Source organism: Abrus precatorius, unplaced genomic scaffold, assembly GCF_003935025.1.
Source record: "Abrus precatorius isolate BTA unplaced genomic scaffold, Abrus_2018 Scaffold8, whole genome shotgun sequence".
NCBI classification, from domain to species: domain Eukaryota; kingdom Viridiplantae; phylum Streptophyta; class Magnoliopsida; order Fabales; family Fabaceae; genus Abrus; species Abrus precatorius.
Genome location: NW_020874428.1, coordinates 1,327,654 through 1,350,576, shown reverse-complemented (window position 1 = coordinate 1,350,576; position 22,923 = coordinate 1,327,654). Strand labels below are relative to the sequence as shown.

General features: G+C 33.2%; 3 protein-coding genes across 5 annotated transcripts; 2 read left to right on the top strand and 1 right to left on the bottom strand.

Moving 5' to 3' along the window:
• The first annotated feature begins 5,151 nt into the window (after positions 1 to 5,151).
• On the top strand, positions 5,152 to 11,430 carry LOC113847758 (protein ACTIVITY OF BC1 COMPLEX KINASE 1, chloroplastic-like). Its single transcript, XM_027477025.1, has 12 exons — positions 5,152 to 5,290; positions 5,377 to 5,466; positions 5,585 to 5,731; positions 6,344 to 6,508; positions 6,676 to 6,816; positions 6,920 to 7,099; positions 8,605 to 8,689; positions 9,073 to 9,183; positions 9,842 to 9,969; positions 10,246 to 10,317; positions 11,101 to 11,213; positions 11,322 to 11,430. Exons 2-12 carry the CDS (start codon positions 5,416 to 5,418, stop codon positions 11,428 to 11,430), a joined length of 1,302 nt encoding a protein of 433 aa, XP_027332826.1. The 5' UTR covers positions 5,152 to 5,290; positions 5,377 to 5,415.
• Positions 8,375 to 12,889, bottom strand: LOC113847127 (protein DMP9-like). The gene has a single exon (XM_027476014.1). It carries the CDS (start codon positions 12,703 to 12,705, stop codon positions 12,052 to 12,054), a length of 654 nt encoding a protein of 217 aa, XP_027331815.1. The 5' UTR covers positions 12,706 to 12,889; the 3' UTR covers positions 8,375 to 12,051.
• Positions 12,890 to 13,454: 565 nt separating this feature from the next.
• LOC113848274 (protein ACTIVITY OF BC1 COMPLEX KINASE 1, chloroplastic-like) lies at positions 13,455 to 22,122 on the top strand. 3 transcript variants are annotated; one of them, XR_003501811.1, is made up of 14 exons: positions 13,455 to 13,878; positions 15,300 to 15,506; positions 15,593 to 15,682; positions 15,801 to 15,947; positions 16,560 to 16,724; positions 16,892 to 17,032; positions 17,136 to 17,315; positions 18,823 to 19,018; positions 19,677 to 19,804; positions 20,082 to 20,153; positions 20,923 to 21,024; positions 21,144 to 21,291; positions 21,371 to 21,440; positions 21,762 to 22,122. XR_003501811.1 is itself a non-coding variant. In XM_027477729.1 (14 exons), the coding sequence occupies exons 1-14, from the start codon at positions 13,612 to 13,614 to the stop codon at positions 21,824 to 21,826; spliced, it is 1,977 nt and encodes a 658-aa protein (XP_027333530.1). In that variant the 5' UTR covers positions 13,456 to 13,611; the 3' UTR covers positions 21,827 to 22,120. The 3 variants fall into 3 exon arrangements, 2 of the variants coding, with proteins under 2 accessions (XP_027333530.1, XP_027333529.1); XM_027477729.1 differs by having other exon boundaries at positions 13,456 to 13,878; positions 20,923 to 21,035; positions 21,156 to 21,291; positions 21,762 to 22,120; XM_027477728.1 differs by having other exon boundaries at positions 13,458 to 13,878; positions 20,923 to 21,035; positions 21,762 to 22,050.
• The last annotated feature ends 801 nt before the right edge of the window (positions 22,123 to 22,923 follow it).

The following is a 22,923-nucleotide window of genomic DNA, read 5'->3' as shown; positions in this document are numbered from 1 at the left end:
ACATTTTGTTAATTATTGTTCGAAACCGAAGACATTGGTAAGAGTTTGATTGTTTTGTTAAGCTTATTGCTAGTATCACTAAATATTTGATTACTAAGTGATGTTATAATTATTTTGGTAATAGGAACTATGTAGAAGGAATAAAGAAATTCGAAGCAAGCAAATAATTCCACATACTGGTGGTTCTAAACCTAATTCAAGAAGGAGGCATCAGATGGTAATCATACTAACAAGAAAACTTTTACTATTTTGCAAAGTTAACTATGTAATTGAATTTTTTTCTATATTAGTTGTTGACAACTGGACAGAATACTAGTCGTGAAAAATGTATCTTGTAACTCATAAGAGAAAAAATGGGTCTTACATAAATGATACAGCAAAGGCGTTAGTAGTAAGTATAACTTGTGTATGTTGTTTTCAAAAGTCTTGTATTACAATGTTAACAGTTTAGTAATTAATAGTTTTTGCTTGGTAAAGGAACAAATTGAAATTGGTATGACCCAAAACACTATTGATGAATCTGAAATTTCTCGCAATGATGTTGTTGGTAAAGTGTTTGGGCTTGAACACTCTGGGCGAGTAAGATGCATGGGTATAGGGGCTGCTCCTACTAATACGTTTCAAAATACTGGACTTCGACGTAGTGATTTGAGTCTCTCTTCATCCAATGTTGCTCCATCGTCATCATGTTCTAACCAGTGTAAAGAGAAGTGCACTCATTTGGAATCCCAACTACAAAGCACCTTGGATGCACTTAAGACCTATATGATAATGAAGGAAGGAAAGATTCCTGATGAATTGGTTGACATTTTCCCCTCACTAGTAAAGTATTATAACTTGTCATTTTGTTCAATGTATAGAGGTATGAAACAAGTGTTTCTTTAACTTTGTGATCTCCTTTTCATGTTTATACGAGATTAGCATTATGATGCATTGAGCCAAAGAGAATTGAAGGTTGTGGCATCCATTATAAATTTTTAGGATTAATAATTGAAATCAAATTTTTGTTCTTTTCTTATAATAGATTATTCCTTTCAATCTTTAGCTTTTGATTATGATCTAATAGTGCTTTTGGATTTTAGAAATTTTCAATTATCTCTTTACTATGTTGTGCATTTGCTATGTTTTACCTTTATTCGTTATACATGGTTTAATTTTGGTCATTGATATGACAGATGCAATAATATAGTTATATTTCTTTCCACATTATTAATATTATTTTATTTTTCATATTTCATCTAAATGATGTTGGAAGTGAACTTGATTCGTCATTAAATGCTAGAGGATCATCTCATGGTAACAACTTGAATAACCAAGATAATATTTAGTGTTATTTTTATCTCATGTTCTCATGTACCACTCTAGGTTTTTATAGATTTAGACCTTTCAATAGTATTGTAATCATTACAGTTGATGAATTATATTTAGTTTTGTTATGGAAGTTTAAACTATTTACCATCCTATCAATGAAATTTGGTTATATTACGAGTATATTTGTAAAGTTATTTTTGTATACAGGTTCAATATAATTTAGATACAACATTAAATATGTTGTGTACGTTTTTAAAAAATTGCTATTATAATTATAACAACATTAAACAGCTAAAAAAATTAAAAATAGGCATCTAAAATAGAGTAGGTTAAAAATTGCTGCAAATAAATTGTCACTAAATTGCCTAGGCAAAAACTCCCACAAATAAATAGCAACTGCCACGATTATGAGAGGCTAAAAATCGATGCAAGTTATAGAGTTCAGTCAAAACTGCTGCATAAAGTTTGTGGCGAACTTATCCATGACAATTTTTCAGAAACGCCGCAATCCATTTTGAGAAGGTCAAAAACTGCTGCAAAATGACCATATAACCGCCACAAAATTATAATTTTCTTGTAGTGTATTATGTAGAATTTGATTTATTATGGTATTGTAATAATATTAAGTTTGTTTCTATTTTTAAATTTATTTAATATGTAATTATATTAAGTGATGATTCAAAGGATAAATTTTGAATGAGTTCATTTTATTGATTCAAGTCTTATATAAATATAATCAAAATTCTTTCTAATACCAATATTTTTTGTTCAGTTAAATCACATTTCAATGATATTTTTTTATTAAATTGAATTAAGAAATTATTTAAATAAAGTAGAAATGTTATATATCCAATTTTATTAAATATCTGAATTTTAAATCTAATTTGACTTATATCTATTTTTTTTTCTAACCCTAAATACGAGTGTGAGAAATATTTTAATACTTAACTACACTTCATGTGATGTATTAAACTTGTGGATAAGTGATGCTGAGTTAGACTTTCTTAAATTATATAGATGATAAATTTTTTCTTAACACTTAATGAACTTGATTAAAAATAATGTCAAAACATATCATAAAATGAATCAACCTGCATATAAATTCATTACTTTCTTAAGAATAAGTTTTGATTGCCATTTTATAACTTTGAATAATTTTAGGTCTTTTGAGTCTAATTCACATAAGTCTATTAATTACATCAGATCATGTTAAATATAACTTTAATTGACAATTTTGTATTTAGTTTATTATAAACTAAATTTTTTTTATCTACTCATAATTGGAAAATCAAGACAAGTCCATTGACCTAAATTGATAACTTTATATTTGTTCTATAACAAACCAAATTTAATAATAATAGTTTAAAATGCAAATGATATTAGGAATTGAGAGAATTAAAAAGAGAAAATAAAAGATGTTTATAAAAATGAAGAGATAGAACTTCAAGAGTTTCCAAGAGTTAACACTCTGTAACAGAGAAAGAGACTTTCTCTCAATTACAATTAAAGAATCAAAACTAACTTTTACAAGTAACTTACTTAGGTATTTATACAACAAAGCCTTATACTCACACACGTGATTACTAATTACCTTATGTAACCAATTTTTCTTTCTTCTAACATAAACCTGTCACTTCTCAAGACTCTTAGCCACATCTAAGACTTGTTCTTCTTTTATGGGCCTAGCAAATTATCTTGAAATTATTATCCTAATATATTGAAAGATAAACAAAATAGTATAAAGTTATACTTAGAAGGTTATCAAACTATCGAACATGACTTGTGAAGTCCATTAGCCAAGATTGTGTCTTAAAAGCCATAAAAACTGGCCTTAGGTTGTTATAAGAGCTATCATCCATGTTACGAGCAATTGTATGAAACTAAGAAACTTATCTCCCTCTCCTTGTCTTTAGCTCTTTAGAGTGGATATTCATGATATATCCATATATAATTTATTAATAGCAGCCATCATATATTTGATGTTGATGCATTCTCACGAGAAAAAAACATGGCTATTCCTTGTCCTCCAAACTCCAAATTGTATACAAAGCAATTAAAAAGCTAATTTTGTTGCTTTGATTAACTTGATCATTCCAACTTTGTAATCCTACACCATAAAAAATGTCATTTACAAAACCAGTAGCTTCGCAAACTTGAATAATCTCCTTCCAATCCTGTAGACAAAGGAAACGAATCTCTTCTTGATATTACATATTTGGTAATTAAATATATATGAGCTCTAAGATTTATTTGAGAGAGTTATGATAGATTAACCAAATAAAAATTATTCTATGACACCTCAAGCTTCGAAATCTATATCTCCACCTTTAGCATTCTTAAAACTGTTATGCATCCATGAGCCACTTGTAACCTTCTCGTGTTATACCAACATGATGCTTGCTTTTGTTTAAAATATCACCTAAATTATCTTACAAATGAACAAAAAAATTAATCTAAAAAGTTGCAAATAATATGAAGAAGGTTAATAGCAAGCATGGAAAAATTCCAACCATTGTCATTACGTATATCTCTACCTTCGAGGCCATTGTCATGAATATAAACAACAAGAACTTGCTTACCAAGGGATCCCATCTCAAACCATTCTTCAAATCATTATGATATTTCACTGATCCTGAGCCTCCAATTAAAATAATTGCTTAGGAACACCCTAAGCATTCATGACAACATTCCAAGTCATCAAGGATTATGATTGTCTGCAATTAGATTGTTTATAAGTCCTAGGCCTAATCAAAATTATTGGTTCCTTAGGCATATGTGTTATGTCTGACCAAATTTCTCTATAACTCTAGTATCTTAGTAATTGTTAACGACCAATTTTTAATCTATTTACTCGTTATAACATACATTGGGAAAATATGCCAATTAATTCATTTACATACATACAACATATGTTAGAACTTTTAAGTGAACAAGGGAAACAAAATTTACAACAATTAAGACTTGACGATATGATCTTCTAGATTTGAATACACACTTTCTTAAAAGCAATATTTCGTCCCTTATAAGAGCATAGGGTACTACGAAAATTGCCTTAATGAAGATTGACAACAATAATTCACACTAAAATTACGTTTGTTGTGATCGTTCATCATTTACAGTCCATGAGTTTGTTACATTGCAATTGCTTAAGAAGTGTTCTGTTTTTATGAACAGCCATCAGTTTTTGGGTGCTAGTCAATTTCTTTTATTTATAGCTTTAAGTAATTGGGTTTAGATTTTTAAAGTGCGGGGTTTAATTTAGAAAGTGAAGTGGGGGAATTGATTATCGCTACGGGGAGTAGATTCTTACTATCTATTTATAGAATTCAGGTGATTGTACTTTCTAAATTTTTTTACCATTGATTTTTCTAATATATAAATCAATGATTATCAGCCGTGCACTTTTTTTACCCCTCTGAAGTACACCATTCTTCTCAATACAAATCCGGGTGACGGGTATTGTATTGCCTAATGGAGTGAAGATGTATAAGTAAGTTGTTTTAGGTTATACTTTATGGTATAACATATAAAACTTCATATTATTCTGTATGCTAAGTATGTAACACATGGTAGTGTAAGTTGGGTGAATTGTTGTTGTTAACCGGGTTCATTATCCCTGTTGGTAGAAGGTAGAAGCAATATCCCTGTTGGTAGAAGGGAGGGTTGCTTCTCGCCATGGGAGGGTAGTGAAAACAAATAAATGTCAATCTGCTGGATGATTATTTCTAATTTGAAGCTACTTTTGTTTGACTGTTTTTTTCTTGTTTATTAGGTGAGGAATAAGGTATTAGAATCAAGAGGGGCTATTTTGTCCCTTATGCTGCGGGGAGTGGAGATAGTTTGGCATCTGGGCTTGTACTGGTCTAACTTGGTGTATGATTTCCTGGTTAGAAGGGATGAAGAGGTTGTTCCATATCGTGCTCGGCAGCTTAGGAACCTCTTGTGCGACCTGGGGCCTTCCTTCATCAAAGCTGGTCAAGTGTGTTGTTCAAGTCATATAATCATACAAGTGAGTGTTAGCTTTTGGTTTTCCAGTTGATAACACTGTTTTCTTTCATTTGACAGGTCCTTGCAAACAGGCCAGATATCATTCGAGAAGATTATATGAATGAACTTTGCATTCTTCAAGATGATGTTCCTTCATTTCCCAATCAAGTAAATAATAACTGAAAATCAACATTTTTTTTCATTTTATTTATGCTGAACATTTATCAGAGCATTGTCATCTCACCTAGATATTATAGTTCTGATGTATGACCTGAAATTTTCCTAGATTGCCTTCAGAATCATAGAGGAGGAACTGGGTCAGCCGCTTGAAGCTGTTTTCAGCAGAATCTCATCAGAGACTATAGCAGCTGCAAGTTTAGGTCAAGTTTACCGAGCTACTTTACGTGCCACTGGAGAGGATGTTGCTATCAAGGTTTCATTGTTCTCACCCCCCCTGTGTTATAACTCTTTTAATGTTCAAATATAGCACTTGTTACATGATGTTAAGAAGTCCTGACATGGCAGCAGTATATGTTGCAGTTTCCGTAGCTTAAATAGCTAATAGTTTTTCAAATAATCTTCTTAACTACTTTGCTTACCCTTATGTTTGCAGCATCTGAGCTGTTGGCTTTATATTCATAAGTTCATAACAGTTTAATATCCTGCTGTGACCTGAATACCTTGCTAGAAGGATTGTGTTTGTAGGTCTAAGACTAAGTTTTTTATGTTAAATAATTATTTTGTTGGTTGATTCGTTGATATTTGCTTGTCCATATTGTTCAAAATCAGTTGATTTCATCCCTAAAAAAATTGTCTATGTCTATATTTAATGATATGAAAATTTTGACATTTTCCTCTTTTCCAGTTTCAATTTGTTTTGTTGTGTTGTCTTTCTAATTATTGTTGTCAAATATGATCTAATTTATAGAATTACTTGTTTGTATGGTTTCATAGAATTAAAGCGCCGCAAATGTTTTCTGAAATATAAACAAGATTAAATCGAGATAAAATCCACTTCTAAATGTATACTTTGGTGTACTTGCAGGTTCAAAGGCCTGGGATAGAGCCCATTATATATCGAGATCTTTTCCTATTCCGCACTTTGGCTTCATTTTTAAATGGCATTAGTATACAGAAACTGGGGTGTAATGCAGAGCTAATTGTTGATGAATTTGGTGAAAAGCTTTTGGAAGAGCTTGATTATACCTTGGTAACTTTCAGTGCTGCCTTGTGTTTGTTGTAGACTTGTAGTAGTTTGATGCATGCTTTGAACTTGTCGATGCACCAAATATGAGTGTTTCTTGTCATTTCAAGAATATTTTTCACTGTATATTTGTCAAAGATAAATTTACTGATTTCTATAACTATATATTTCAGGAAGCACGCAATCTTGAAGACTTCATTGAGAATTTTAAAAATGATCCTACTGTCAAAATTCCTCAGGTCTACAAACAATTTTCTGGTTCACGAGTGTTAGTAATGGAATGGATTGATGGTATCAGGTGCACCAATCCACAGGTTTGTTTACTTGGATTGGTGATGATAATGCCATATTGTGCCCATTACGAAGCAACATGGTTTGTTGTGTTGTGGATTAATAGTTTTCCTTCTTGTGAATTAGGCCATCAAGGAAGCTGGTCTTGATGTAGACGGATTTTTAACAATTGGAGTGAGTGCTGCGCTAAGACAACTGTTGGAATTTGGATTATTTCATGGGGACCCTCACCCTGGAAATATTTTTGCCATGCGGGATGGGAGAATTGCATATGTGGACTTTGGCAATGTTGCTGTTCTTAGTCAGGTAATTCTTCATATGCTGAGCACCGGGGGCAATTATTTGTTTTTTTCTCTATGATCATTTATTATTGTTTCTCTATGCTATAAGATAGTGCATATGATGGAATGTTTAGTTGTGTTTTTTCAGTTAGGTTAGGTAGACTAACCATACCTTATTCATCATTCATCTCTGGGAGTGTTTGTCATTGCATCATATAATTAAAGTTATCATGCAACCCATGTGTTGCACTGGACATGTTTTGTTGTAATGATCATCCATACCTTTCTTTAATGTGAGAGAAGAATCTCATATGTTTGATTATACAGGTACTGTGAATATCACGTTAACATTTTGCTTTGCACTTCCACCCTTCCCCACAGATGACCCAAACATGTCTTTATGATTTTTTTTTCTCGTGTTTGAATATTTTCACGTATATAATAATTTAACATTATGTGCTATATTATCTGGTCTTGCAGCAGAGTAAAAATAATTTAAGGTTTAGTTACAGATGATATAATTGCCAAATGTTTTCATCCTGTCCGTGTCCCTTTTTATTGAATTTTATTCTATTAAATAATATGGTGGATTAGGGCTCCCATACATAGCTATATGCCGTATAGTATAAAATCTAACTCCTGTGAGGGCCAGTAATGGATTTATTATATCCCTAAAATAAATGAATGTTTATCAATTTATATCCTGGTTATTGATTTTTAAATTTTCTCATTAGGGTCAAAATTTCCATCACATCAGTGCAGCTGAGTGCCCACTTGTTATCCACTGAGATGAACGCTATTTTACTTTCTTTCTTTTTAATGAATAAAGTAATTATGTTAGAGAAAGAAAAAGATGAAAGTCAAGGGGTTGAATATCATTCCGTGAAGAAAAGAATAGACAAAGAACATAATGCTCAGTCACTGATGAAATACATCAATATGTCCAATAAATCCTGTTGAATACATGACAGTGACACTTCTTTGAAACGATCATTGGTCAGTCACCACAAAAAAAGTAAAATAGACAAATTTACGTAAAAGAAAAATAAGAAATCATTTCTGCTCAAATGTTTATGTAAGAAGAAGATTAGTCAGATGGTTGAGACTTGAGAGTGCTTCAAGTTCAAATGAATTAATGCCATAAGCAAAAGTTGAACCTGATTAAAGATCCCTGGCAACTTCCTGGACATTAGCCACACCCAACTATGTGCATTTAACCTTGGTGTTTGACATGTGTAGTGCATAATATTCATAGACTTTCCTTTTATGAGGGTGTTTTTTTTTTTTTTTTTGACAAGTTAGTGCCTTATGTTTTGGATAAACCAAAAGGGTTTGTGCAGACATGTTTATTATGTCCTACTGAACTGGCACAAATACCCCTATTCTATAAGGATCTATTAGAGAAATTGGAGTATTTTTCTTTTAGGACAACTTCCATTATAATCATGAATATGACATTTTTAGTTTGGTCTACGGAGTTTAAAGTATGCTGTTTGTGGCTGACATGTTTATCTGCTTCCATTTTTTCAGCAAAATAAACAGATTTTAATTGATGCTGTTGTCCATGCTGTGAATGAGGACTATGCTGAGATGGCTAATGACTTCAACAGATTAGGCTTTGATAGGAACTGGGATTATATTGAAATAACAGAACCTACACAGGGGAATTCCCTGAGATTACAAGCAGTAAAGATGGAAAAACAGAATAATGGAACAGAATACAGCAATCTAACTAGCAAGTAATTAGCAAGAGCAATGCTCCTATAGCCTCAGCTATCCCTAATGACCTCCCAGATATTTTCTATCTTTGGCCAAGTGTTCAACCTCTATATAATCCCTCTCTCCCTGCCACTCTCCTTTCCCCCGCCCCCTTGCCACGTATGCTAATTTATTAATCTGTTAGAATCTAGCATAACGGTCTCTCTGCTCATTCTTCCCATTTTACCCCTCTTTCTTTGATATGTCTTGAATGGGGTCCAAATGGCTTAGACCCAACAGGCTTCCTGACACCAGGGACTGATGTCACTCCTATAGTTCCTGCTCTGGAAGCAATTTGGCAGAACTCTGCTGGAAAGGGACTGTCAGATTTTAATTTTCGTAGTGTCACTGGTAGGCTGTTTCCCTTGATTATTAATATAAAAATAGCCATTGCTATGTGACCGTTTGACCTAAACTCTACTGCTGCTTGAAATAAATTTTCTAATTTGGGGTGGAATCTTCTTATCTTGCTCAATCAAGGACTTCAGACTAAGAAGTAACAAGGCGCAATGAATAGTGTATGAATCTAAAAGAGGAAGAAATCCAATCAAATCAAGGAGTCTCAATTACATGTTGTATGACTATGTTGTCCCATCTTACCTGTTATTGACTCATTTTTCCTCAGTGATATTATATGGAGTGTGTCATGAATCTTGATATTTATAGGTGGAAAAACTCTGACCTCACAGTATTATCCTCTCCCTATAATTGCATTGCATGAGCTAACAGACTAGTCAACTCAGTAGTATCTAACTCTCTTCCCCTGTGCCCTTCTTTCCCCTACCAGAATAAATCTTCCAGATCTTGGGCTTTCCGTGGTGAGAGTCCAATATTTGGTCCAGTGCTCTATCAAATTAAAGACTAATTTACTATTTCTTTTTCTTTTTTATTTCTGAAGATATAAATTTAGCTCTTTATCTAATGATTTAGTTTGGTGTCTCAAATTATTGGTAATCTAGTTAATTGTAATTAAATTTTAGGTATTTCATGCCTTTATCATATACTGCAGGAAAGTTTAACCAGTTGGTTTACAATTATCCCATTCGAATCCCAGAAAGGTTTTCTCTTGTAATCCGTTCTTTGTTAACCCATGAAGGCATCTGTTTTACTCTGAAGCCTGACTTCAAATTTCTTGAGGTAAAAGCTCCCATGTTGCTGACTTATCCTGATTTCAAGTTGTTTTGAAGACATACAACTTATTTTGAAAAAGCACTTTTGTTTAATAAGTTGCATTAGAAGAAGGAAAGCTGTATCATAATATGTATCAGAAGAGGAAAACTTCTAAATATTTTCTTAGAACAAATACTTCGTCATGGTAAATGAATTAGTTTGAGCAACTGCCAAACTCAAAATTATCCTTTTTCTGTTATACTTTCTTTGTCAGTATAATATGAATATGAGTATGTCAAATAGGTTGCTTATCCTTATGTGGCAAAGCGACTACTGACAGACCCAAATCCAGCTCTACGTGAAAGCCTCATACAGGTTAGCAATGCTGTTCAAAATGGAAAAGCTTTTATACATATAACAATATTCTGTCTAATTTACAATCCTGAAGCTCATTCTTGGTGATCTTTATTTAAAATTTTTAATCTCTGTCTAGTCATGTGTGTTGGGTAAGAAATTTACAGCAGTAGGTTTCCCTTGTTGAGGAAGAAAATCTGCAAAAGGGTGGGAACTGAAAGATGACCAAGGGGTTTCTTGGTGCCATATTTACACGATTTGTCTTTGGATCTGGATTTAGTGTAGTTGAAAAGGGTGGTGGTGGTGTAGTAGAACACAAAAAATATAGTTTTAAAATGCAAAGTATCACTAAGTAACAGTACTCTGTTTGGCTGTACTAACAGCACCCTTTTCAACAGCGTTGAATCCAATCCGTTTGTGTCCATGGCAGACTTTGCCGGATGATGATTCTGTTATATATATATAGGAATGGAAGCAATAAAATCTCTCTTTTTCCATCTTCTTCTTAAGCATTTTAAATATGTGGGTGCAAAATTCAGTCAGCTATGCTAGAAGCTTGATTTGCAGGAAAGGTCCTATTTTCTCTCTTCCCTCTGCTACCTAGGTCAAAGCACTAAAGTGGTCCTGTACATAAGTGAAATTTTAGTGCAATACCCAAGAATTATCTTAGCAAGTAGAATAAATGGTCCAAAGTATTTTTGTGATTCTTTCTTCCTCTAGGACTCTGAATGCTAATAACTTAATCATACCTGCTGTGTAATTGGAAACATATTGCTTCTCATTTGATATACTTTATTGTTTCAGGTTCTATTCAAAGATGGTCTCTTCCAGTGGAAACGGCTAGAAAACCTTATTGTTCTTGCGAAGGAAAATGTGGCCAAGATGAGCAGCAATCCAGCATTAAAAGTGAAAAACACGTGTGTATTTTAATTAAACAACATTGTGTGACCAAAAAACACAGCATTGCACGTTTGGTTACTTCCTTTGTGTCATCCAGTAATATTCACCAGAGGCTCTCTCTGCAGGCAAAGCCAGAGAAACTGGAAAGTAGAAAGAAAATTGGACCTCACAGACACTATCAAAGATGGAGCTCGCCTTTTCTTTGTTGATGAAGGATACGTATTGTGTTGTTGATGTTTCAAAGAAAAAAATAGTTTTACAAGTACTTTTCACTTTAATATATATTGTATGATTTCGTTAGAATTAAATATCATCATCAATAATAGAACATGAGTTCTATATATATCTAGAAGAATTTTTAAGAAGAAAAAATTAAACATAACTACTTAATAGTTACTAACATAATTATTTGGTGGTTATCATTTGGTAGTTACCATAAAAAATAACTATCTAGTAGTTATTTTTAGAATTAACTTTCTATTTTTTTATTTATAATTAATATCAAACACTATATCCTAATGATATTAATTATACAATTATGGATTAAAATAATGTAAATATTTTAAAATTCTAACGGCATATGCAATCCAAACTTGAACAACAGCTTCTTGATCCTTTGCCATCACATTCAGATGAATAAAAATGAACCTAGTTATTCCATTATTTTCACGCAGACATAAGATAGGACGTGTCTAAGTTATTTTATGGAATAAATAAGAATTTATCATAATTGAACTAATAAATATATATCTAAACTTTATTAATTCATACATTGTTTATCCATAAAATAATTTATACAGATCCATAACTTAAACAAAAAAAAGAAGAAAAGAAAATAGAGACGGGTTTAATTAACTAGGCAGACATGCAACCAATCCCACGCCTAGAAGTGGGAAAGATGAGAAACAAACTGCTACAAACAATACCCACCATCAAAGGGAAACTCTCTCTCACTTGTTCCATGTCCTTCTCATGCCCAGGGAACAAACAACTCGTAACCCTATGATCCGACACAGCAATAGCCACAAACACCATCACCGACATAACAGCATGCACGAAGTCCGTTAACCCAACCTTAAATTTCTCGTCCTTTGGAATTGCCACGTGGAGTCCCGGTTTGAAAACCGACAACCCTTTAGTTGTCACAAAGCCGTAGTAAACGTTTCCATCAGTGCCATGAAAACTATCGGTGAAGTGAAAGAAGAAGCACGAGAATGCACATAGAAGTAATAGGAAGTGGATCATGATGGTTTGAATGTGAGTGCATTGACCGTTTTGGTAGATTGAAGGAAGGACCATTTCAAATGTGAGGAGTGTGCCTGTTGGGAGGAAGTTACCAAGCATTGAAGTCTTTGAGAGGGTTTTTTGAACACCCTTTGCCATCATGGCACGACGCTTCCCCAGTGGTGGAGAAGGTTTGTTGTTGTTCGAGAGGTTTTGCATTTCATCTTGTGGTGGTGGAGTTGCATTGTAGACTTTGATGCCGATTTCTTGTTGAGTTTGATCCATTGATTGATACTTGTAAGTGTATGTATAGTAGAAATGGAGTGAATGAATGAAGGGATTGGTGGTTTTGGGTAAAGAGTTTTATATATAGTGTAGTTTATTTCAGTTTAAAATTGTTTGGGCGGTTACTGGCGGTTAAATAGAGTAATTATTGTGTGGGGATGAACTGACATCATTTTTTGCTACAAACAATCACAAATAAAAAAATAGTTTTTAAATTAAAAAGATATTAAAATTTCTCTCACGTTAAATACTTATTGTCATTAATTTTATATTAAGAGACAATAAGTCAATAATTTATTTTAAAATATAAATATTTTTTAATTTTTAATATATTAAAAAATTATAACCATCAATTTAAAAAGTATGCAATATTTAAATTTATGATATCATAACAAACATTTAAAAAAAGATGAAACTGGGATATTATATTAATATATTAAAAGTAAAAAAAAAATATTTACTCTTAATGTTTTTTATCTTATTTTTAATAACTAAGTTATTATTATTCTACTTCAATTCATGCTATCATTTTTCTTTCTTATTCATTGAAAGAAACCGATTGATCAAATGATTCTGCAAACTTAAAATAATTTATTAACTTCTTCATAAAATTATCCACTAAAAGAAAAAGCAAAAAAAATAAAAATAAAATAGAGGTGGCTATTGGTTGGTTCGGCCACGTGGACCAACATGCAAAGTGCTTGCGGCTTCTCTTCCTGTGGCCACTCGTTCTCTTTCAGTTTCTTATGTCTTCTTTCTCACATGCCTATTTAAATGGAAAACTAATTTTCAAAGCACCCGTTTGGTTCTTCTTCAGTTTTACTCATCTCACGAGTCACTCGCAAAATGCCCCCAATTTCTTCCTCAAGTTAGGGTTTCACGTTTCAACCTTGATTTCTTGCATTCATGGATTCCATCTGCGCCAGCTCTTCGTATACGGTTCCTCACCTTTTCTGCCGCAAAACTCTTCTGCCTCGAACTTCTATTCCTTATTCTTCTTCGGTTCAGCGGAGCAAGAAGACGCGGATTTCGAATTCCGCTGCTACGGGAACTACTGCCTCAAACGGCGCCGTTTCAAGGGCGTTGCAGCAGCAAGTGAGCAACAGTGCGTTGGAGCAGCTCGACATCGAGCGTGGCGTTTGCATCCCTTTCCGCAAGTACTCTCCAGAGATCGTACGCTTTCAATTGCTATCCTTGCGTTTCGATTACTCTGTTTGCGTTTTATGTGCCTCGTTGTCGTTTTAGTCTTGAAGCATATACGACACGCCTGTGATTCAATTTCAGCCTTTTGTTTTTCTGCTACTGGAATTGATTCTGAGTAGTACGTTAGTTAAATTTAGTCCTCGAAATTACCAGGAGACGTTAAATTATGAAATTACGGAAAATGTCATTTTAATCCTTCGAATAGTAAAATTAGAGTGATGTTAAATCTACCTATTATTTCAACCTACACTTTCTCTTAGATAATAAAAGTGACACATTTCTTATCTAAAGAGAGAAAAAGTTAAAAGATAATTAATATTTTTTAAACGACACGTGTCACTTTTTAGGCGGAAATAGTAGAAAGGATATAGAATTTTTCGGAAAATTATTAAAGGATCTTGTTAAGTAGGTTAAGAAAGGGCAACTGAAAATAGTTTTTTGGAAATTATATTGGACTTCATAGAAATTAGGAAGGAGGTGTATTAATAACACTTTCAGACAAAAACTTTTTCAGTTTTAATTTCATAATTAGTGCCCTCTTGCGAATTATTAAACTTGAGTATTTTAGTTTTGATTGTTGTAATATAAGTATCGTTGTTTAGTAACGTCAAGGACTAAAATACTGTCATTCGATTATTTAATAGGAAAAAAAAAAGACATTTTTGTAATTTTAATAATTAAATTTTTCAGGCTTTATTACTCGTTGTGTGTGAAGCTAAAATCGTTCATCATTTACAGTCCAGGAGTTTGTTACATTGCAATTGCTTAAGAAGTGTTCTGTTTTTATGAACAGCCATCAGTTTTTGGGTGCTAGTCAATTTCTTTTCTTTATAGCTTTAAGTAATTGGGTTTAGATTTTTAAAGTGCGGGGTTTAATTTGGAAAGTGAAGTGGGGGAATTGATTATCGCTACGGGGAGTAGATTCTTACTATCTATTTATAGAATTCAGGTGATTGTACTTTCTAAAAAATTTTACCATTGATTTTTCTAATATATAAATCAATGATTATCAGCCGTGCACTTTTTTTACCCCTCTGAAGTACACCATTCTTCTCAATACAAATCCGGGTGACGGGTATTGTATTGCCTAATGGAGTGAAGATGTATAAGTAAGTTGTTTTAGGTTATACTTTATGGTATAACATATAAAACTTCACATTATTCTGTATGCTAAGTATGTAACACATGGTAGTATAAGTTGGGTTAATTGCTGTTGTAAACCGGGTTCATTATCCCTGTTGGTAGAAGGTAGAAGCAATATCCCTGTTGGTAGAAGGGAGGGTTGCTTCTCGCCATGGGAGGGTAGTGAAAACAAATAAATGTCAATCTGCTGGATGATTATTTCTAATTTGAAGCTACTTTTGTTTGACTGTTTTTTTCTTGTTTATTAGGTGAGGAATAAGGTATTAGAATCAAGAGGGGCTATTTTGTCCCTTATGCTGCGGGGAGTGGAGATAGTTTGGAATTTGGGCTTGTACTGGTCTAACTTGGTGTATGATTTCCTGGTTGGAAGGGATGAAGAGGTTGTTCCATATCGTGCTCGGCAGCTTAGGAACCTCTTGTGTGACCTGGGGCCTTCCTTCATCAAAGCTGGTCAAGTGTGTTGTTCAAGTCATATAATCATACAAGAGAGTGTTAGCTTTTGGTTTTCCAGTTGATAACACTGTTTTCTTTCATTTGACAGGTCCTTGCAAACAGGCCAGATATCATTCGAGAAGATTATATGAATGAACTTTGCATTCTTCAAGATGATGTTCCTTCATTTCCCAATCAAGTAAATAATAACTGAAAATCAACATTTTTTTTCATTCTATTTATGCTGAACATTTATCAGAGCATTGTCATCTCACCTAGATATTATTATTCTGATGTATGACCTGAAATTTTCCTAGATTGCCTTCAGAATCATAGAGGAGGAACTGGGTCAGCCGCTTGAAGCTGTTTTCAGCAGAATCTCATCAGAGACTATAGCAGCTGCAAGTTTAGGTCAAGTTTACCGAGCTACTTTACGTGCCACTGGAGAGGATGTTGCTATCAAGGTTTCATTGTTCTCACCCCCCCTGTGTTATAACTCTTTTAATGTTCAAATATAGCACTTGTTACATGATGTTAAGAAGTCCTGACATGGCAGCAGTATATGTTGCAGTTTCCGTAGCTTAAATAGCTAATAGTTTTTCAAATAATCTTCTTAACTACTTTGCTTACCCTTATGTTTGCAGCATCTGAGCTGTTGGCTTTATATTCATAAGTTCATAACAGTTTAATATCCTGCTGTGACCTGAATACCTTGCTAGAAGGATTGTGTTTGTAGGTCTAAGACTAAGTTTTTTATGTTAAATAATTATTTTGTTGGTTGATTCGTTGATATTTGCTTGTCCATATTGTTCAAAATCAGTTGATTTCATCCCTAAAAAAATTGTCTATGTCTATATTTAAAGATATGAAAATTTTGACATTTTCCTCTTTTCCAGTTTCAATTTGTTTTGTTGTGTTGTCTTTCTAATTATTGTTGTCAAATATGATCTAATTTATAGAATTACTTGTTTGTATGGTTTCATAGAATTAAAGCGCCGCAAATGTTTTCTGAAATATAAACAAGATTAAATCGAGATAAAATCCACTTCTAAATGTATACTTTGGTGTACTTGCAGGTTCAAAGGCCTGGGATAGAGCCCATTATATATCGAGATCTTTTCCTATTCCGCACTTTGGCTTCATTTTTAAATGGCATTAGTATACAGAAACTGGGGTGTAATGCAGAGCTAATTGTTGATGAATTTGGTGAAAAGCTTTTGGAAGAGCTTGATTATACCTTGGTAACTTTCAGTGCTGCCTTGTGTTTGTTGTAGACTTGTAGTAGTTTGATGCATGCTTTGAACTTGTCGATGCACCAAATATGAGTGTTTCTTGTCATTTCAAGAATATTTTTCACTGTATATTTGTCAAAGATAAATTTACTGATTTCTATAACTATATATTTCAGGAAGCACGCAATCTTGAAGACTTCATTGAGAATTTTAAAAATGATCCTACTGTCAAAATTCCTCAGGTCTACAAACAATTTTCTGGTTCACGAGTGTTAGTAATGGAATGGATTGATGGTATCAGGTGCACCAATCCACAGGTTTGTTTACTTGGATTGGTGATGATAATGCCATATTGTGCCCATTACGAAGCAACATGGTTTGTTGTGTTGTGGATTAATAGTTTTCCTTCTTGTGAATTAGGCCATCAAGGAAGCTGGTCTTGATGTAGACGGATTTTTAACAATTGGAGTGAGTGCTGCGCTAAGACAACTGTTGGAATTTGGATTATTTCATGGGGACCCTCACCCTGGAAATATTTTTGCCATGCGGGATGGGAGAATTGCATATGTGGACTTTGGCAATGTTGCTGTTCTTAGTCAGGTAATTCTTCATATGCTGAGCACCGGGGGCAATTATTTGTTTTTTTCTCTATGATCATTTATTATTGTTTCTCTATGCTATAAGATAGTGCATATGATGGAATGTTTAGTTGTGTTTTTTCAGTTAGGTTAGGTAGACTAACCATACCTTATTCATCATTCATCTCTGGGAGTGTTTGTCATTGCATCATATAATTAAAGTTATCATGCAACCCATGTGTTGCACTGGACATGTTTTGTTGTAATGATCATCCATACCTTTCTTTAATGTGAGAGAAGAATCTCATATGTTTGATTATACAGGTACTGTGAATATCACGTTAACATTTTGCTTTGCACTTCCACCCTTCCCCACAGATGACCCAAACATGTCTTTATGATTTTTTTTTCTCGTGTTTGAATATTTTCACGTATATAATAATTTAACATTATGTGCTATATTATCTGGTCTTGCAGCAGAGTAAAAATAATTTAAGGTTTAGTTACAGATGATATAATTGCCAAATGTTTTCATCCTGTCCGTGTCCCTTTTTATTGAATTTTATTCTATTAAATAATATGGTGGATTAGGGCTCCCATACATAGCTATATGCCGTATAGTATAAAATCTAACTCCTGTGAGGGCCAGTAATGGATTTATTATATCCCTAAAATAAATGAATGTTTATCAATTTATATCCTGGTTATTGATTTTTAAATTTTCTCATTAGGGTCAAAATTTCCATCACATCAGTGCAGCTGAGTGCCCACTTGTTATCCACTGAGATGAACGCTATTTTACTTTCTTTCTTTTTAATGAATAAAGTAATTATGTTAGAGAAAGAAAAAGATGAAAGTCAAGGGGTTGAATATCATTCCGTGAAGAAAAGAATAGACAAAGAACATAATGCTCAGTCACTGATGAAATACATCAATATGTCCAATAAATCCTGTTGAATACATGACAGTGACACTTCTTTGAAACGATCATTGGTCAGTCACCACAAAAAAAGTAAAATAGACAAATTTACGTAAAAGAAAAATAAGAAATCATTTCTGCTCAAATGTTTATGTAAGAAGAAGATTAGTCAGATGGTTGAGACTTGAGAGTGCTTCAAGTTCAAATGAATTAATGCCATAAGCAAAAGTTGAACCTGATTAAAGATCCCTGGCAACTTCCTGGACATTAGCCACACCCAACTATGTGCATTTAACCTTGGTGTTTGACATGTGTAGTGCATAATATTCATAGACTTTCCTTTTATGAGGGTGTTTTTTTTTTTTTTTTTTTGACAAGTTAGTGCCTTATGTTTTGGATAAACCAAAAGGGTTTGTGCAGACATGTTTATTATGTCCTACTGAACTGGCACAAATACCCCTATTCTATAAGGATCTATTAGAGAAATTGGAGTATTTTTCTTTTAGGACAACTTCCATTATAATCATGAATATGACATTTTTAGTTTGGTCTACGGAGTTTAAAGTATGCTGTTTGTGGCTGACATGTTTATCTGCTTCCATTTTTTCAGCAAAATAAACAGATTTTAATTGATGCCGTTGTCCACGCTGTGAATGAGGACTATGCTGAGATGGCTAATGACTTCACCAGATTAGGCTTCCTGACACCAGGGACTGATGTCACTCCTATAGTTCCTGCTCTGGAAGCAATTTGGCAGAACTCTGCTGGAAAGGGACTGTCAGATTTTAATTTTCGTAGTGTCACTGGTAGGCTGTTTCCCTTGATTATTAATATAAAAATAGCCATTGCTATGTGACCGTTTGACCTAAACTCTACTGCTGCTTGAAATAAATTTTCTAATTTGGGGTGGAATCTTCTTATCTTGTTCAATCAAGGACTTCAGACTAAGAAGTAACAAGGCGCAATGAATAGTGTATGAATCTAAAAGAGGAAGAAATCCAATCAACTCAAGGAGTCTCAATTACATGTTGTATGACTATGTTGTCCCATCTTACCTGTTATTGACTCATTTTTCCTCAGTGATATTATATGGAGGGTGTCATGAATCTTGATATTTATAGGTGGAAAAACTCTGACCTCACAGTATTATCCTCTCCCTATAATTGCATTGCATGAGCTAACAGACTAGTCAACTCAGTAGTATCTAACTCTCTTCCCCTGTGCCCTTCTTTCCCCTACCAGAATAAATCTTCCAGATCTTGGGCTTTCCGTGGTGAGAGTCCAATATTTGGTCCAGTGCTCTATCAAATTAAAGACTAATTTACTATTTCTTTTTCTTTTTTATTTCTGAAGATATAAATTTAGCTCTTTATCTAATGATTTAGTTTGGTGTCTCAAATTATTGGTAATCTAGTTAATTGTAATTAAATTTTAGGTATTTCATGCCTTTATCATATACTGCAGGAAAGTTTAACCAGTTGGTTTACAATTATCCCATTCGAATCCCAGAAAGGTTTTCTCTTGTAATCCGTTCTTTGTTGACCCAAGAAGGCATCTGTTTTACTCTGAAGCCTGACTTCAAATTTCTTGAGGTAAAAGCTCCCATGTTTCTGACTTATCCTGATTTCAAGTTGTTTTGAAGACATACAACTTATTTTGAAAAAGCACTTTTGTTTAATAAGTTGCATTAGGAGAAGGAAAGCTGTATCATAATATGTATCAGAAGAGGAAAACTTCTAAATATTTTCATAGAACAAATACTTCGTCATGGTAAATGAATTAGTTTGAGCAACTGCCAAAACTCAAAATTATCCTTTTTCTGTTATACTTTATTTGTCAGTATAATATGAATATGAGTATGTCAAATAGGTTGCGTATCCTTATGTGGCGAAGCGACTACTGACAGACCCAAATCCAGCTCTACGTGAACGCCTCATACAGGTTAGCAATGCTGTTCAAAATGGAAAAGCTTTTATACATATAACAATATTCTGTCTAATTTACAATCCTGAAGCTCATTCTTGGTGATCTTTATTTAAAATTTTTAATCTCTGTCTAGTCATTTGTGTTGGGTAAGAAATTTACAGCAGTAGGTTTCCCTTGTTGAGGAAGAAAATCTGCAAAAGGGTGGGAAATGAAAGATGACCAAGGGGTTCCTTGGTGCCATATTAACACGATTTGTCTTTGGATCTGGATTTAGTGTAGTTGAAAAGGGTGGTGGTGGTGTAGTAGAACACAAAAAATATAGTTTTAAAATGCAAAGTATCACTAAGTACCAGTACTCTGTTTGGCTGTACTAACAGCACCCTTTTCAACAGCGGTGAATCCAATCCGTTTGTGTCTATGGCAGACTTTGCCGGATGATGATTCTGTTATATATATATAGGAATGGAAGCAATAAAATCTCTCTTTTTCCATCTTCTTCTTAAGCATTTTAAATATGTGGGTGCAAAATTCAGTCAGCTATGCTAGAAGCTTGATTTGCAGGAAAGGTCCTATTTTCTCTCTTCCCTCTGCTACCTAGGTCAAAGCACTAAAGTGGTCCCGTACATAAGTGAAATTTTAGTGCCTCTTAGCAAGTAGAATAAATAGTCCAAAGTATTTTTGTGATTCTTTCTTCCTCTAGGACTCTGAATGCTAATAACTTAATCATACCTGCTGTGTAATTGGAAACATATTGCTTCTCATTTGATATACTTTATTGTTTCAGGTTCTATTCAAAGATGGTCTCTTCCAGTGGAAACGGCTAGAAAACCTTATTGTTCTTGCGAAGGAAAATGTGGCCAAGATGAGCAGCAATCCAGCATTAAAAGTGAAAAACACGTGTGTATTTTAATTAAACAACATTGTGTGACCAAAAAACACAGCATTGCACGTTTGGTTACTTCCTTTGTGTCATCCAGCAATATTCACCAGAGGCTCTCTCTGCAGGCAAAGCCAGAGAAACTGGAAAGTAGAAAGAAAATTGGACCTCACAGACACTATCAAAGATGGAGCTCGCCTTTTCTTTGTTGATGAAGGAATACGTAGACAGCTTCTTCTTGCTTTGACGGAGGACTCAAAGCTTCATATTGAAGAGGTGTGTCTTGATATGACCCTTTCCTCTCCTTTAAAGCCCATAATCTTGCCCTGGAAATTCTAACTTGTGTTTTCTCCAGCTTGTTGACGTGTATAGGCTGGTTGAAGATCAGATAGACATACCCTCAGTGGCTGTAGAAGTAGCTAGAGGTATAGTTCTTTGCCTTGGTCCATTTTGGTTAAACTTTCAGAGAAGTCTTTATAGGAGAAAAAAAAGAACTTATGCTTCTCAATAAATCTCAATTTTATTGAGAAGATCTTTTATTTAATTTCTCTAAAATTTGAAAAAATAAGTTGTGTCTAACTTAAGTGATAAGTTTTATTTATTTTTTAGAATATTTTTTTTCCTGTAAGGACTTTAAAAAAGATTATCTAAATTTTGCCCTTATGAACTTGGAATTTGACTTAAATCAGTTGTTATCTGCCATGACTGCATGACGCAAACAAAATATGAATATTTTTTTGGTGTAGATTTGCCAACGGTTGTGAGGGATCTCCTACTTTCATGGAGTGAGTCAGTATTGTCCGATAGATAGCTAAATCTTTGGACTACCTGCACATAGCAAATACAGATACTGTTTCAGCCAGATGAGTATACGTTACACGTCCTATATTTTCTCTTGATTCCTTATATATAATCAAAAGGTTTATTATTAGGTTTTAAATGACGGTCATCTCTTGTAACTAAAGGAAATCAATACTATAGTTGTGTAAGAATCATTGTTTTGCTCAATATGAAGTTGTAATTTCAAGGGAAAAAGTTCAGAAAATTCAAGTAATCCTTGAACCTCCTTCAACGTTGTCTTTTTTATAAATCTTAACTCATAATTCAGTTATTTAACTTCTGTTGCTGCCGATTGATAGGTTACACTTCTGTATTTATCTTTTGTGTCACGTTGCATCGGTTCATATGTGTAAAACTGAATAGTCTCGTGACTACTAACTTTGTATAATATTATTACATCATAAGCTTCTACTAGTTTTCCGCCTTTATTTCAGTTGAACAGTTGAGCATGTTTATTCACTTGTCTTATTGGGGATTTTTCGGATTAAAGATTTACTCTTCTTAGGATCTGGTTCTTATAAATTCGAGGAAGTTTGATTTTGAGAGAATCGATGCTGAAAATTTTACTTTTGATAAAAAAAAACATGTTTAACAGTTAATTTGTGTTTTAGAATGATATTTTACTGAGTTTAAAAAAATGTTCTTGTTTAAATGTCGAACTAAAATTATCTTTAAAGTATAAGTTATTTTTAAAATAGTAAGTTTTATAAATAGAATTAATTCTTTTCAATAGGTAAATCCAAATCTTTTTTGTGAAAGAATTATTTTCCGAATAAAGTTCTATCTTAAATTTAACAAAAATATGGCTGTTTCTTTAAATTATATTATATTTAAATATGCATTAATTTTAAAAATAATTATTTTTTAAAATTTTTCCCAAAAACCTATTAGAACATAATTTTATCAAAATAGCTTTAAATTAAACATCCAGTTAATTTCATAATTTATAGGAATTGCAGGTAATGTTTTAGTTTTTTAAAATCGTTAAATTTTCAAAAAATAATTGAGAATATTTTCAACAAAATATAGTTTGGGATTGGATAAAGATTAAAGGTACTTTAAATTTGA

Excerpts from the sequence above, each read along its gene's own strand:
- LOC113847758 (XM_027477025.1), top strand. The coding sequence starts at position 5,416 with ATGAATGAACTTTGCATTCTTCAAGATGATGTTCCTTCATTTCCCAAT. Across the intron at positions 7,100-8,604 it reads ATGTTGCTGTTCTTAGTCAG|CAAAATAAACAGATTTTAAT; the intron begins GTAATTCTTCAT and ends CCATTTTTTCAG. Across the intron at positions 9,184-9,841 it reads TAATTTTCGTAGTGTCACTG|GAAAGTTTAACCAGTTGGTT; the intron begins GTAGGCTGTTTC and ends CATATACTGCAG.
- LOC113847127 (XM_027476014.1), bottom strand. The coding sequence starts at position 12,705 with ATGGATCAAACTCAACAAGAAATCGGCATCAAAGTCTACAATGCAACT.
- LOC113848274 (XM_027477728.1), top strand. The coding sequence starts at position 13,612 with ATGGATTCCATCTGCGCCAGCTCTTCGTATACGGTTCCTCACCTTTTC. Across the intron at positions 20,154-20,922 it reads TACGTGAACGCCTCATACAG|GTTCTATTCAAAGATGGTCT; the intron begins GTTAGCAATGCT and ends TTATTGTTTCAG. Across the intron at positions 21,036-21,143 it reads GCATTAAAAGTGAAAAACAC|GCAAAGCCAGAGAAACTGGA; the intron begins GTGTGTATTTTA and ends CTCTCTCTGCAG.